At 50.5% G+C, this 15,074-nt stretch overlaps 5 protein-coding genes across 5 annotated transcripts, besides 1 other annotated feature; 4 read left to right on the top strand and 1 right to left on the bottom strand.

Annotated features, from left to right (window-relative positions):
* Nucleotides 1–15,074: part of a sequence feature (contig 1.51 915..1114266(-1)) that runs on past both edges of the window.
* On the top strand, nucleotides 190–1,213 carry ANIA_03046 (lytic polysaccharide monooxygenase auxiliary activity family 9 protein; the record flags this gene model as incomplete). Its single annotated transcript, XM_655558.1, has 3 exons — nucleotides 190–709; nucleotides 812–854; nucleotides 913–1,213. The coding sequence occupies 3 exons, from the start codon at nucleotides 190–192 to the stop codon at nucleotides 1,211–1,213; spliced, it is 864 nt and encodes a 287-aa protein (XP_660650.1).
* On the top strand, nucleotides 3,368–4,561 carry ANIA_03047 (uncharacterized protein; the record flags this gene model as incomplete). The annotated part of the gene is made up of 2 exons (XM_655559.1): nucleotides 3,368–4,193; nucleotides 4,353–4,561. The coding sequence occupies 2 exons, from the start codon at nucleotides 3,368–3,370 to the stop codon at nucleotides 4,559–4,561; spliced, it is 1,035 nt and encodes a 344-aa protein (XP_660651.1).
* Nucleotides 5,682–7,067, top strand: ANIA_03048 (uncharacterized protein; the record flags this gene model as incomplete). Its single annotated transcript, XM_050612561.1, has 3 exons — nucleotides 5,682–5,846; nucleotides 5,928–6,510; nucleotides 6,643–7,067. 3 exons carry the CDS (start codon nucleotides 5,682–5,684, stop codon nucleotides 7,065–7,067), a joined length of 1,173 nt encoding a protein of 390 aa, XP_050468470.1.
* ANIA_03049 (putative mannan endo-1,6-alpha-mannosidase dfgD) lies at nucleotides 8,327–10,083 on the top strand (the record flags this gene model as incomplete). Its single annotated transcript, XM_655561.1, has 4 exons — nucleotides 8,327–8,572; nucleotides 8,656–8,889; nucleotides 8,976–9,428; nucleotides 9,517–10,083. 4 exons carry the CDS (start codon nucleotides 8,327–8,329, stop codon nucleotides 10,081–10,083), a joined length of 1,500 nt encoding a protein of 499 aa, XP_660653.1.
* Nucleotides 11,160–13,732, bottom strand: ANIA_03050 (putative C6 transcription factor; the record flags this gene model as incomplete). The annotated part of the gene is made up of 4 exons (XM_655562.1): nucleotides 11,160–11,165; nucleotides 11,214–11,300; nucleotides 11,363–12,937; nucleotides 12,986–13,732. The coding sequence occupies 4 exons, from the start codon at nucleotides 13,730–13,732 to the stop codon at nucleotides 11,160–11,162; spliced, it is 2,415 nt and encodes an 804-aa protein (XP_660654.1).

The raw sequence follows: 15,074 nt of genomic DNA, 5'->3' as shown, positions 1-15,074 counted from the left end.
TGCGCTCATCACCTATATAAGGGAGCATCTCCTTCGTGAAAACCCTCAACAGCTGCAAGCCAACTGTGTATTATCTCGTTCTCTCATTTTCTACTATACTACCTTCCACTCTCTTCTCTGGGCCGGTCCCATCTCGTTTGCATTCCAACGTTACTCTCATTCCAAGCTTTCTTTCGTCTACTCTTCAACATGAAGCTGTCTCTCCTCGCTGCTGCGGCCATCGCGCCCATGGTCTCGGCCCATTACTTCTTCGATACTCTCGTTATCGACGGCCAGGAGACCACTCCTAACCAGTACGTTCGTTCCAACACGCGGCCCGAGAAGTACAACCCGACCAAATGGGTCAACACCCGCGACGACATGACCCCGGATATGCCCGACTTCCGCTGCAACAAGGGCTCCTTCACATTTGCCGGCCAGACGGATACTGCGGAGGTCAAGGCTGGGTCCAAGCTGGCTATGAAGCTGGGCGTCGGTGCGACCATGCAGCACCCCGGCCCGGGCCTGGTGTACATGTCCAAGGCCCCCGGTGCGGCCAACCAGTACGAGGGCGATGGTGACTGGTTCAAAATCCACGAGGAGGGCATCTGCGACACCAGCAAGGACATCAAGACCGATGCCTGGTGCACTTGGGACAAGGACCGCATTGAGTTCACCATTCCTGCTGACCTCCCGGACGGAGAGTATCTGATCCGGTCGGAGCATATCGGTGCGTCCTCCTTTTCTTTGCTTTTTGCTCTTTTTCTTTTTCTTTCATCTCCTTTCTTCTCTTGTTATCGTTTCCAGAGGCAAGATACTAACTTTTTGTTAGGCGTCCATGGAGCACATGATGGACAGGCTGAATTCTACTACGAGTAGGCTATCCTTGATAACTCTCTAGCCCCTGTTTGTGCGAGTACTGACAGAGTTCAGATGCGCCCAGGTCAAGGTCACCGGTGGTGGCAATGGAAACCCGCAGGATACCATCAAGTTCCCAGGCGGCTACCAGAAAGACGACCCCTCGTTCAACTTCAGCGTCTGGGGCGGCATGAAGGACTACCCTATGCCCGGCCCGGCCGTCTATACTGGTGGTTCTGGCTCTAGCACTGGTTCCTACAATGAAAGCAACGCGGAAGACTCCAATGAGTACCCCTACCAGAAGGAGTCCGGCACTTGCCAGAGCAACTTCTACCGCCGCGAGCACGCTCGTGACTTCAGCCACAGACGCGCTTAGCTGACTGTTAGCTGGGCCTAGCTGAACAGGAGACCGTGGGTCATTGCTCGGCTACGGGTGTTCTTCTGAGGGTCGGAAAGTACAGGTAGAGTACCAGGGTCTTTTTGTGCCTTGGCATTATTTCTACTTGTGGTGTCCTATTAGGATTAGCTTCTTTTCTGAGAGTTGAGTGTTTGTACTTTAGTTATCTTAGGTGCGATCTTAGCAGATCAAACAGTTCTCTTCGTACCGCCGTATAAGGACATCGTATTGCATCGATCGTATATCAGTGATAAACCGGTACTGGGAGTTATGACTTGCAAAGCCTGCAGAATTATATCTAGTATTCCTACTTTTGATGTAAACTTTTCTTTTGATGTAAACTTTTAGAATGAGCTTCATATACGAGATACTGTCAATTGCTAATTTCTCCATCTTGACTCCCGGCAGCTGGCGAGCATCTGATGTAGGGCGAACTACAAGAGAGCACGATGACACTCGGGCCTCTGAGCAAACAGCGCGAAAAAAAAAAGAAAAGAAAAAAAAAAAAAAACTGAAGAATCGTAAGTCCCCCTGGGATTATATATATTTAAACTCGGCACAGGCACAGCCGTGCTGCAACTGAGAGCAGCCTGCGGATTATGTAGCTTGCTTCGAAGCAGCACGCGCCGAGAGTCCAGCCTTCCACGCGAATATATATAACTACTACCAAGTACCTCTGCTGGCAAACGGCACTACTGTACCATTGTACTGCTGTACCGCTACCCCTACCCTGAGCCTAGAGCCTGGAGTGATATATCGAACGTTTTCTCTTACCGATCGTACGCAGCCGAAGCCGGACCCAGGGAAAGAAGCCTGCTTTTTGGCCCTTACAATGGCGTTCCACAGGTGACTTGGTATGTAGGAGGCGAATGAGGAAGTTTTACGAGCGCTATGTCTTTGCTAAGCCAGAAAGCACGGGTATTCTCTCCCCTTCTCAGAAAGCATGTGTTGCCCTTGCCTCTACACGGTCTACCCCTGCATACCGTATTGTAACGAACACGACGTGCCTCGACACAGCGCATTTACTGAGGATCTTAAGCAGAGCTAGAGAGCTAAGATCTATAATCAATCTACTTGGATCACTAAAATGAGCCAAGCGGTCTTAATGAAAGCTAAGCTAAATATGAATATAGATTATTGCAAATCTGAAGTTGTCCTTTGTGCTGGGAAGGCCTGGAGTACCAAGCTGGACAGTACCGCAACACAGGGCTGCTCTATGATGTACAGACAGTGACATGGTCGATAACCGTGTCGCCGTTCAGACCCGGGCCGGGTCTGACCTTACCGCGACTGGCAAGCATGCGGGATATATTAATCATCAATCAGTTATCGGCAAGAAGATCCAGCTCGTGCTGGCAGTGGCTAAGTCTTGTCTGTTAATGTGAACTGTTGTCCGCCGACACGGGCTAAGTACAGGATTTGCTCTCTACATTCGTCCACGAATGCCGGTAATATGATCGATATGATTGATATGAACGTGACAACTAGTAGATTAGTCAGAACTTAGCTCCCCAAAGAGGGTTAGCCCTTTTTGGCCGAGTAGGAAGTTCGATAGATCGATATTCGAGCGACCACAGTCAAACGGCAAAGGACCAGCTGAGGTGCTGCGGTGGTTTGCAGAAAGCCACGTGAAAAGCTAGAGATAGTGGCCGGATCGATCAGAGTGCTGTGCGAAACCCGTAGCTTATCACATAGCGTACTAAAGGGCTGAGTGTCTGAGTCTGAAGGTTAATCGACATCGACCCAGACGGTTTCTGCAGTAACGTCTATCAAAAGGAGCGCTGCTATGCTGGGTCACAGGCAGCCGGCGCAAGTATGCAGGGCCAAGGCCCTGCGCCCCGATCCTCGGCCCCCAGCCTCATTTATAGCTCGGTTTAGCGTCGTCGGCAGAGCTCCACTGAGCTCAAGCTTCCAAACGAATATTAGGAGAATTAGGGGTCAGAGGCCCAGAGGCTTCCCACAGAGCGCTACATCCAGCGCGGACACAGCTCTAACGCCGTGTTTATTGGCTAATCCTTGGACTCTAACAGTACGAACTAACGTGGTTGGTAAGCGAGCTGCGCATGTAAGCGAGCTGCGCACCCAACCACTTTTTTACATGCTGACGCGGTCATCTATCTTCCAACAGCCACCATGCCCCGAGTTCGCGTTAGTTCAAGCCAAAATTGCCATGAGAAGGAAGGTCGGCTCCTACTGGCTGTACAGGCTATTAAAAAAAAGGAGATTACATCAATACGCGAGGCAGCACGTCGCTTCAATGTGCCTGAATCTACACTACGTACGCGACTACGCGGGACTACAAATCGCGCCGAATCTCGCGCAAATGGCCATAAATTGACTGAGATTGAAGAGGAAGTGCTTAAGCAGTGGATTCTCTCTTTAGATCTACGCGGAGCAGCTCCTACAAAAGCTCATGTACGAGAAATGGCTAATATTCTGCTTGCAAAGCGTGGTTCCACCCCAATCCAGACTGTCGGCCAGAAATGGGTATATAATTATACTCAACGCCACCCGGAGCTTGAGTCTCGCTTGTCAAGGCAATACGACTGCCAGCGAGCAAAGCAAGAGAACCCAAAGGTTATTCAAGCATGGTTTAACACCGTACGAGCCACAATCGAACAATACGGGATCCTACCGGACGATATCTACAACTTTGATGAGACTGGCTTTGCAATGGGCCTTTGTGCACATCAGAAAGTGATTACCAAGTCAGAATCATGTGGCCGAAGACCAGTTCTACAGCCAGGAAACCGTGAATGGGTTACTGCAATTGAGTCAATCAGTGCTTCTGGATGGGCACTTCCACCAACACTTATCTTTAAGGGCAAGCAGTATAACCAAGCATGGTTTACAGGCCTTCCGCCCGACTGGCGATTTGAAATTAGTACAAATGGATGGACAACTAATGAAATTAGCCTTCGCTGGCTTCAGAAGCAATTTATCCCGTCAACAGAGCATCGTACGCGCGGAAGATATCAACTTCTAGTTCTTGATGGCCATGGAAGCCATCTTACACCAGAGTTTGATCAAATCTGTACAGATCATAATATTATACCACTCTGCATGCCGGCACATTCCTCCCATCTTCTACAACCACTTGATATTGGATGTTTTGCAGTTTTGAAGCGCTCGTACGCCAGCTTGGTTGATCAGAAAATGCGGCTTGGCATCAGCCATATTGACAAACTTGATTTCCTTGCAGCCTATCCACAAGCTCGAATCAGCACATTTAAGCTGGATACAATCAGAAACAGTTTTCGAGCAGCAGGACTAGTGCCATTGAATCCTGAACCAGTGCTTTCAAAGCTTAGTATTCAGGCATCGTGACGCCTACACCCCCTGGAAGCCGTGGCAGCCAGGCAAGCACTTTTTGCCCACATACACCAGCAAATGTTGATGAGCTTCTAAAGCAAGCTTCTTTACTCAGAGATTTTCTCAAACAGCGCTCAAAAAGTCCACCATCACCGTCCCATAATGCCCTAAACCAGCTAATTAAAGGCTGTCAAATTGCAATGCAAAAGGGCATACTATTGGAGCAAGAGAATAGGGCGCTACGTGCTGAAAATGCTATACAAAGGCGAAAGCGAGCTCGTACGCATAGATGGATAGCTCATGATAATGGTCTGTCTGTACAAGAGGCTACAGAGCTCGAGGAAGCTCATAATGCGTCTTTTCAGGCAATACCTGGTCCATGCGGGCCACCAGCAGAAGGTGCACAAACACCAAAGGCACGGGCATTACCTACATGTAGTACCTGCCATAGAATTGGGCATAGAAGAAATGCTTGTCCAAATAAATAATAATTAATATAAAGGCGTTGTGGTTGATTAAAAGGTCAAAATATGGGAAATCTGTATGCAGGTGCGCAGCTCGCTTACATGCGCAGCTCGCTTACCAACCACGTTACTCTGTATATAGTATGCAGTTCGCGGCACATCGTCAGCAATCGTCGACCAGACCCAACCCATCCTATCAGACATAAATTGGCGTGTCGAATATTCCGTCGTATTTCTCTTTTTGACACGTTCCAACTCCCACATCGCATCGATTTCCGGCTCGCCCATCATCTTATACTCGCCGGCCGGCTGTTCCCCAACCTCCCGACACGATTCTTCAAGTCCTCGCTGTCTGGACAAGAAGGATCTTGTGGTAAGCGAGTACGGAGGCGTGCACCAAAAGTTTTTGCGCGACGCTAGTGTCACGCCATGTAATACTGTTACGCCCTACATAACAATTTCTATGGCAACCCCACTACCATACATACATTAATATTTTGACATATATTGCTTCTTCATTGTTTCAGCTGCCTGCAGCCTCTTGAAGCTATTCACACTGCTCATATATTCTATTTGACTGATCAATTTGGTGTTTTAGCACGCTTAGCACGCTTTTTATACTAATTCAACTTATCCTGCCACAGTTGCTCTCCTTCCTCAACACCAGCTTCATGATGCCTCGCGGCGGCTTTCATCCAGTAGAACTCCGTGTCCAAGTTCTTACTTTATCAGCTATCGGATTTAGTACAGAGAAGATCTCAAAATCTTTGAATCTCTCTCCTCGTACGGTCCAGAGCATCGTAAAGAAAGGCAGAGATCGTGGCTACCGGCCGGAAGTAAGCCTGCGCGTGCAGCTTGAATTTGTTGAGGATAGAAAGTGATCTGGCCGGCCTGTTGAGATTACTGAAGCTACTTAGAATACTGTTATTACTTCAGTAACTGCAGATCAAGCAGGGCGCGAGAAATTATCAGAAATTCTTGCTTATGAAGCTGGTATCTCCCATTCTTCTGTTCTTTGTATCCTTTATTCTCATGGCTTTGTTATTGCAAAACCTTCCTGGAAGCCTGGTCTGACTGAAGCTGCTTGTCTTAGGCGTCTTGAATTCTGCCTTGCCCACCAACATTGGACATTAGAAGACTGGAAACGCGTGATCTTTACCGACGAGACTGGTGTTATTCTTGGCCACCGCCGCGGAGCAATACGAGTGTGGAGGACTGTGAAAGATTCACATACAAGGAATTGTGTACGGAGGCGCTGGAAGGCCTGCTCTGACTTCATGGTATGGGGTTGCTTCTCATATAATAAGAAGGGCCCTTTACATATCTACAAGCCGGAGACTGCTGCCATGTGGAAGCAGGCAGATATAGAGATTGAAGCCATGAATTGTGAGCTGGAACCTCTATGCCGGGAGGAATGGGAGTTGGCTACAGGTCTTTCTCGTGTTCATTTACGCCCAAATCGCGGCCGTGTTCCTAAATGGAATTGGAACGAGAAGAATGGTAAGCTTATACGTAAAGGTAAAGGGGGGATTGATTGGTGGAGATATCAAACAGTTTGTTCCCTTATCTCTATAATTCTCTATTATAGAGTAGTTAAGCACGTGCTAATTACTTATTCTACTGCCTAGGAAGTCCTTAAACCTCTTCTTATTCCATTTGCAAAAGAATGCATGATTGAGCGCCCAAATACTATTGTTTTAGAGGATAGCGTGCCTGCCCACTGTCACCGAATCCAGCAGCATGTCTATAAAGCAGAAGACGTGCAAAAGATCCTTGACTGGCCTGGCAATTCACCGGATCTCAACGCAATTGAGCCGTGCTGGGCTTGGATGAAGAAGCGTACAACATCCCGCGGTGCGCCCCGCGATAAGAAGACAGGAGAAGCAGAATGGAGGCAGGCTTGGGCGGATCTCCCACAGGAGACTATACAACACTGGATTGAGCGTCTAATTCGTCATATTCAGATTGTTATCGAGCTAGAAGGGGGTAATGAATACAAGGAGGGCCGTGAGGATTGCGATACGCGTAGTTGGGCAGGCAGGCGGATTAAAGGGTGACTATCACCACGTGTAGACCTCGCTCTACAGCCAATAGAGGCCCCTGAATAGCTTCATTTCTCTTGTTTTTGATTTCGGGGTTTATGCGGATATAGTTAGTTGTGGGTCAAAAAACATGTTGCTATAGTAATTTGTATGTAAGCTTGTTACGTCGGCGCATTAAATTACTAGCGTCGCGCAAAAACTTTTGGTGCACGCCTCCGTAGAATATGTGAGAAATTGGTGACCGTTAGACTACTTTGCGCCTCTGCCGGAGCGCCCAATGACCTTCGATAATGACCTTCGATCCCCCGCAGACAAGACGTCAGCTCGTATTTACCCACCATCGCTTATTGTTGTTGCCTATAATACCCCGTACAAACCATTTCAAAGAACCCTGAAATGAAAAAGGAAGAAAAAAGAAAACGATGAGGCTGATGCCTGGCAGTGGACATGACCTCTGGCGAGTCACGTGCACAAATGTCCTAGATCAAACGGGGTTCCTCCCTTGCTCACTCAGTCTGGACAGCTGGGAGCAGTCCCCCAGTGCCGTTGTGATCAGGGAGAATGGCAGTGCAGTTCTATGATTACAATCCTAGAACCTTTAATAAGGCCAATATGCAGGCCATTGCAACAACAGTCTTGCACTGTAGTCTCTCGACAATCATTTCTTGTCTTTTCCCTTTCTTTCGCTTCTTTCTTTCTTTTTTTTTTTTTTTTTCTATAACAACCATTCCAATCGGTAGAGGCTACGTAATCTGGAGCAGCTAATGTATAGTATCGGAAGAATATACCGCTGAAGGACGTCATCTCATGACTACCAGTTTAGTCTTAGACATATTTTCTGGTAGACATATAGCAGTCGCCGGCGTCAAGATGCTCTGTCTCGCCAGCGGTGGGATAGAGTCGGCATTCTACATGCCCTGTGCTTTCTGTAGCAGATTCTCCAGATGCCGAATCTGGAGTGGCACAAGCGCTGACTACCCCCCCGCAGCGCGGGGATGCTAGACTGAGCCTCGGCCGGGCGTAGTTAGTGAACTCGTGGCTGAGACTAGGCAGGGGCATTTGAAGACCGTGGGAGCGCGACTGGACCTGAGACAAGGTTACATTCCGATGCTGACAGGCCCGATCCCCCGGCTGCCCTTGCCAGCTCAGGCCCTTGCCTGGGATACGGTACGGTAAGAAATATTAATACGAATGCCCGCTCAGCAACGTCCCCTCCTCACGGATCATCCGATCCATCATCTTCCGTCACACAATCATCCCCAGACCAAAAAAGAATGCGCTGGGGAACTCTGCGGTCCCTCGCTGGGTCCGCTTTGGCGGTCCTGCTTCTCGGGCAGCTAGTCGTTGCGGATATTCCCATCGAGGTCTCCTCCACTGGTATACCCCATCCCAACTCCTACCTAGCTCCTACCCAGCTCTACCCAGCTCTACCCAGCTCTACCCAGCTCCACCCAGCTCTTACCCAGCTCTTACCCAGCTCCTACTATCGCGTTGCGTCCACAGTGTTGCCTCCCGATCTTGTTAGTTGCGCATTCAATGAGCTCGATTAAACGGAATACATTGGGAAGACTATTCTGACTGGAAACTAGAGTCTCTGAAACAGGCCGGCAAGGAGATCGCCGCTCCGATGATGACGTTCTATGCCCAGAACCAGACAGAGGGGATCCCAGGGAAGCTCACCGATACGTGGTACGTGGCGGGTGCTATGTTCATGACGTTGATCCAGTACTGGCAAGCGTCGGGCGACGACCAGTATAATTCCATCGTATCGCATGACCTGATGTTCCAGGCCGGCCGGAACTACGACTTCTTCGATTCGAACTACAGCCGGTGGCTCGTGCGTGACTCTTTCTTCTAAAAGCATGGATTTTTTCTTTTATATCTTGCATGGTTGAGTCGAGCACCGTACTTACTGTGTGACAGGGGAACGACGACCAGATGTTCTGGGGTCTAGCAGCCATTACCGCTTCGGAGACCGGGTTCCCTGAGATCGAGAACAAGCCGACTTGGACGACGCTGGCTCGCGCGGTCTTTAACATGCAGGCGAACCGCTGGGATATGAGCGCCTGTAATGGAGGTATTAACTGGCAGATCCATGCATGGCAGAAAGGGAACAAGCTGCGCAACTCCATCTCCAACGGCGGTCTCTTCCAGCTCGCAGCCCGGCTGGGCCGGTTTACCGAGAACTCGACCTATTTTGAGTTTGCTGAGAAGATCTGGGACTGGTCGGTGGATTCGCCGTTGATCACACCGGACCAGGACTGGTTCGTGGCCGATTCGACAACCGGCCAGAGCAATTGCACGGAAAGCGGAAATATGCAGTGGAGCTATAACTACGGCTCGTATCTCGCGGGCTGCGCTTTCATGTACAATGCCGTAAGTATTCTCTTTCTCCCGTGACCACTCCCATCGACTCCGCCGCCGCTGTCAATCCACTGGATTCCAGCTAACAAGGCTCGGCCAGACCGGCGACGAAAAGTGGCTCAGAGCCACCACCGGTCTTCTTGCACGCCTCGAAACGACCTTCTTCCCCGCCGAGTACGACCACAGTGTCATGTCCGAAGTGTCCTGCGAGAAACTCCATACCTGCGATCGCAACATGCTCTGCTTCAAGGGCTGGACCGCTATGTGGATGGCACTTACAGCAAATCTCGTCCCACAGACACGGGCGACCATCGTTCCAAAGCTCCAGGGATCGGCCGCAGCCATCGGCCGCCAATGCGACGGAGAAAGCGAGAACCTGTGCGGGAGCCGCTGGTATCAGGACACCTGGGACGGGATCAAGGGGCTGGAGGTGCAGATGGCTGCTCTCGGCGGCATCACGTCCAACTTGATGCTCATGACTGAAGCCACAGCGAAGACAATCAATACCAACCCCGATGCCAAAGAGCAGCACCTTGAGACACACGATGATGATCCGGCTATCTTGCGCACTATTACCACGGGCGACCGCGTGGGCTCGTGGATCCTGACCGCTGCCTGGAGTATAGGGATATTATCCGCGGCGTGGTGGTTGGTTAGGCAGGATTGACTCTTCTCTCGATGAAGCTCAGCGCTCACACGCGGGCGCGCACACACTAGCTCGACTTTTGTCACGGGAGCGATGATGGTCCTGCTACATCTGTTTCTTTTATCTGAGGGTCTGATGGCAGTCGACGTAGCCGCGGGTTACTTGCCGGCTCTGATAGATGGTGTGACGGGAAGAATGGCCGATCCCATGTTGTATCAAAATGAGCGAATGTAGTGAATCTACCGCTTGACTGCGACTGGGCGATGGACGCAAGTCGGATCCGCGAAGAAGACGATGGTCCAAATATAGCCAGACAAGGGCAGAGAAAATGAATGGGCAACTGCGAGTGCTGGGAGTTCCGATGCAGTGGACGTGTTGGGAGGATATCATGAAGTGTGCAAATGGTCGAGGCAAGAAGCAAGTTGGTGGGTATGTGGATAAGTGAGGAGCTGTCCGCCAAGTATCGCCAGCTGTGGCTGAAGAGTCAGCTGGAAAGGCGTCGTCGAGTTAGTTGGAACGAAGGGCCTGGTGAAAAGGTGAAGACCGGTATGGTACCAGAAGTACCGGCTAGGGCATGTTGCTGCTATCAGGTATGACCAAGGTGGTAGACACCCTTTCTGAGACGGTGGCACTACAGGCCAGTGAAGCGATGGAAGCAGTTTATGTATCATGGGAGACCGTATACAGCGAAGCGAATCCGAAGATTCAGGCTGTGGAAGGCAATGTCAGGCACGAGTTGCCAGCCCAAAGTGCGAAATATAAGGCGTGGTAAGATGCTCTGTCCCCAAGAAAAGGTTCAGACGCCTCGTTCAGGCCGGCGAGGTATGGTGGCTCAGAGCCACGACCGGCCTCCAGTATTGCATTGAACCGGTGAGAGCTATCACAGTAATGACTCCACCTGCGGTGCTGGATACATTACGGACTAATACGGATTCAGCTGCAAAAGGCTTACTGAAAATGCACCAATAAGTCGCTGACTTGACCGCTGCGGCACTGTATTCTTGGAGATGCTGTTAATGAGAAAGTTATTCATATGCCAATCCTGCCATGTCCCCCCAGTCGAATGCACCCAGGAAAGGATCAAAATCACCAGGCGCCTAGCGCTGTTAGTAATGGTAACAGTAGCAGCAAATGATCTCGGGAGAGCTCACTAATAGGCCAAAATCCCCCGTCATTGGCACACTGATCTCAGAAGCAAATTGCTGCGGTACATCTTGAATGCTGTTCAGGCTTGGGACCTAAGAGGAACGAAACAATGTCAGCCCTCTGCCTGTGCCTGGTGAAATGGAAATATACACACCTGATTGGTTTTGAAACTCCCCATTCCCAATTCTCCCAGATGGGCGCAATTGGCGTGCCGTGTAAAGAGAGTCTGCGCGAATAGAATGACTCTCTCTACGACCTCCTGTTTGTAGACGGTTGCCTGGACCGGCCATAGTTTGGTCTTGACCAGAGCCAGAATAGTCGACATGAAGAAGTATTCCTTGGCCCCCTTAATCACCAGAAGAAGCCGGCTCTCCATACAAGCAAGAGCCACCTCGACCAGGGAGACTAGGGTTTCCGGGAGGCCTGGAAGGGTATGGATTAGAGAGAGCCCTGGATTAGCGGCTCCCTCGTGCAGTAACTGGCAAATCGAGCAGTAAGTTTGGACCGTCCAGTCCCCAAGGTTGCAGAGGGATAGCGACCGCGATGTTTCGTGTAGTCGCTTCTGAATTGATAGTATCATAGTCACTAATTCCAGTCGTGCCCGGGCTGAAGGAGCAAAAAGCGGTTCCCGTGGCGCTTCAATCGCAAAAGGGGTGTGGATTGCAAGCAGACTGAGACCGATCTTGTTCTCTAGCATGGCCTTTGCCAAGGTCCATTTATCCGCCGTCTGGATGTGGCCAAGCTCTGGAATCTTCCAGGTGGGCTTCTTCGATAGATGCCGGTTCAGTTCCCAGTCTAAGCGAAGAATTTCATCATAGCGGCATTTGATCCGTGGTGAGTGCATCAAATGGCAAACCTTTAGCCGCAAAGGAAGAGACTTCGTCAACGCCGTCTGAAAAGAACAGTCCGTAAATTCCTCTGGCGGCTGCTCTGCGGGCAGCTCTTCCATATCCTCACGCAGGTCGATGTCGTTGATGTTCAACGGCGGCGCCGTGTCATAATCGGACTCCTGTACAGACGGCGGCATTCCACGTTCAAAAGACACCTGTAGGTCCAGCTCCACGATGGTGATCCAGATGCGCCTGCGCATTTCCTGGTTAAACGGGGAGATCTTGGTGTACAGACTAGTATCACGATGGTAACCAGCCAGCATGGCCTGCTTCACCAGAGTTGCAGTAGAAAGCCATGATTTGCTGCGGCCCATCCCGAGGCTCTTTTGAGCAGTGACCAGAAGAATATGCATTCGGAGAACGATGATATCTGATCGCTTGATATGGGCGGTCTCGATCCACTTATCTGCATGCTTGACCCAGTCAATGGCGGTATAGCAATTGAGGCTAGACCCGTTTTTTAGCTCAAGAGTGGTGAAATCTGCCAGGTTCCAAGAACAGGCAAGGACGAGGAGCAGCTGCACGACAAATGCCGCCGACACCATGGCCGGGTTGTGTTTCTGGTCCCAAAAGCTTTCCAAATCTCTTAGGAACGTGGGAATGTGGAGGATACGATGCAGCGACTCGACATGCGTGAGGTATAAAACGACCAGTTCATCTACGGTGTCTCGAGACGGCAGCAACGCGATCAAAGATGCCGTATCCAGATTCTTGACCGGCTCGTTGAGGATCTTCTTCTTCCAGAGCCCCCTCGTTACCCTGGTCAGATCGAATCGAAGAGCAGAGAGGTGCGGACTGGCAAGCCGGATCTCTTCTGCAAACGACCTGAGATCCGGGAACTGCGCCGGTTAGCACTGCACCTCCAACTCGTGCTTGGATCGGCCTACCTGCGCGATGAGGTTGGCGAAGATGCCGGACCCGTTGTAACGGGTCTTTGTATCCTTGCCCCGCAACATGATTCGAGGCGAAAGGTCGAGCGGCTGTGACGACGACACCGGCGGCTCATCGTCCTGCACCGAGTCTGCACGTTTAGGATCCGTTGGATGGAGTCGATGCCGGTGCAGGAGCTCAGCGCTGTTCATGAAATCCTGATTGACCGCAGCCTTGGGCGCCCCCAAGACGGTTTCTAGAAATCGATCACGTTTTTCGACTCGCTTTTCGCCTCGCTTTTCATCTCTAGGGCAAGTATTCGTCGAATTTGTTAGTTGAGGCCGAGACGAGCTTATCCCCGAGTCTGGGGTCGGGTGGGCAGCCGGCTGATCGACCAACAACATCTGACTCTGCGTGCTTGCTGGGGCTGAAGCTCTAGCTCGCTCGCCGTAAGACGAATCCACCGTGCTTGGCTGCTGCCATAGGAAGCCATCTTCGTACGAACACTTGCTGGGCGTTTTGCTCTTAATGCACCGGCCGCAGGTCGGGTACTCGCGGTCACATTTCAGTTTCCGACTGCGGCACTGCGCGCATGCGATCGTCCGCCGCCGTCTCTTTCGGACGCGTTGTTCTGGAGTCTGGGTGTCCGCCATCTGGCGATCTGCTAATCCTCTGGATACTGAACTGGACAGTCTCTGTCGGGGTTTTGAGTGAGCAGATCCGGAGACGCGCGGCTTACGTGTCGGGGCGGCCCTCTTGGCCATTTTGGGAAAATAATCCCGCCCGCCCGACGTACTCAGCCATGTCCCGTACTGACTGATACTGACTACATATATATTTAGCGACATCACATTCAGCAGATCTTCGATAGATGAACAGGCTTGAATCTCTTCTTCGAATGCAGGTATATTCAGGTGTTCCTAGGATCTGTTCCACGTTGCTTACGGTGGCCGTCAGCGCATGGTATGCGACAAGGTAACAGTATGCATGATTGCAGACCCTCCATTCAAAGATATAATATGTAGGCAAAGGTAAGTTAAACGTAAAATAACGTGTCTTGTAGGCGAGTAGGCCATAAACAAGCGGGCCACCGCTCCAGTTCCATGTATATGCAATTTTTGGACACTATCAACCTAATAATTTCATTTCACTAAAATTTAGTCTGAAACTGATTTGGACATTGCCATTACCTATGTCTTATGTTATAATCATTACTGCACTGCAGTAGCGCTCGTATACATGGTCTATTCGCAGAAAGTACTGGATATAGACATACCGCCCTGTTGCCCTATCCCGTTCCCAAGAGCCTGGCTCGCGGCTCGCAGGATGATGGCCTGGCCCGCGACACAGGCGGTCGTTGTAGGACAGGATATTCAATGATATCATTATCGTAGCTCTAGAAAACAATCTACAATCATTCCTACTTCATACATCAAACGAACCTTGCTCATTAACAGATAAGCTTGTTAAGTACGAATCATGGCCTTAATAAGCATGTCCCTTGTAAAGATAAAGACTTTCAGCATGCACTCAATACATTTCAAACCTATAGTGAGTGGTTGTTATTCACTGAAGTTACCAACGAGATATTTCAGGCCGACTTCCTAGAATCTGAAGAACATCCGTTTTCGACGTTTCGTCCTACAACAAGCAGCTGGAGATACTGCTACTCAGGATGGTTGTTTCAGAGCCACATGAGGCTCAGTTCATTAGTTTAGCCTCCTTCTGCACAATGCCACCAGTCGGCATGGAGTAAAGCTCCGGGCTACGGAGGCTATCACTCAGCGGCGGATTGGGGCAAGATTCCCAACCGAGGCGTGGCGCCCACTTCGACTGCCCAAAAATCGGTCGCTTGACTGGCCTAGTGCTGTGCTCGAAGTCAGCTTCTCTGAAACGAGGCAGAAGCTCATGCCCGACATTCGCCGTTGGTTAGGCGCATCGGGTGGAAATGTCAAGGTGGTATTTACTGTTGCCATCGAGCGCCATGAGCCTAATATTATCATTGAACAGTGGGTGGTGAAGAACTGCCGCGAAGAGCGAGAGCAGCGCGTTATAATTACAAAAACAGGCCCCAAAGTAGAGGTCTCGAAAGATGCCCTTGAGCTG

Source organism: Aspergillus nidulans, chromosome VI (assembly GCF_000011425.1).
Source record: "Aspergillus nidulans FGSC A4 chromosome VI".
Taxonomy (NCBI): domain Eukaryota; kingdom Fungi; phylum Ascomycota; class Eurotiomycetes; order Eurotiales; family Aspergillaceae; genus Aspergillus; species Aspergillus nidulans.
The sequence above is the reverse complement of the archived record's forward strand: the minus strand, read 5'-3'. Positions and strand labels throughout refer to the sequence as shown.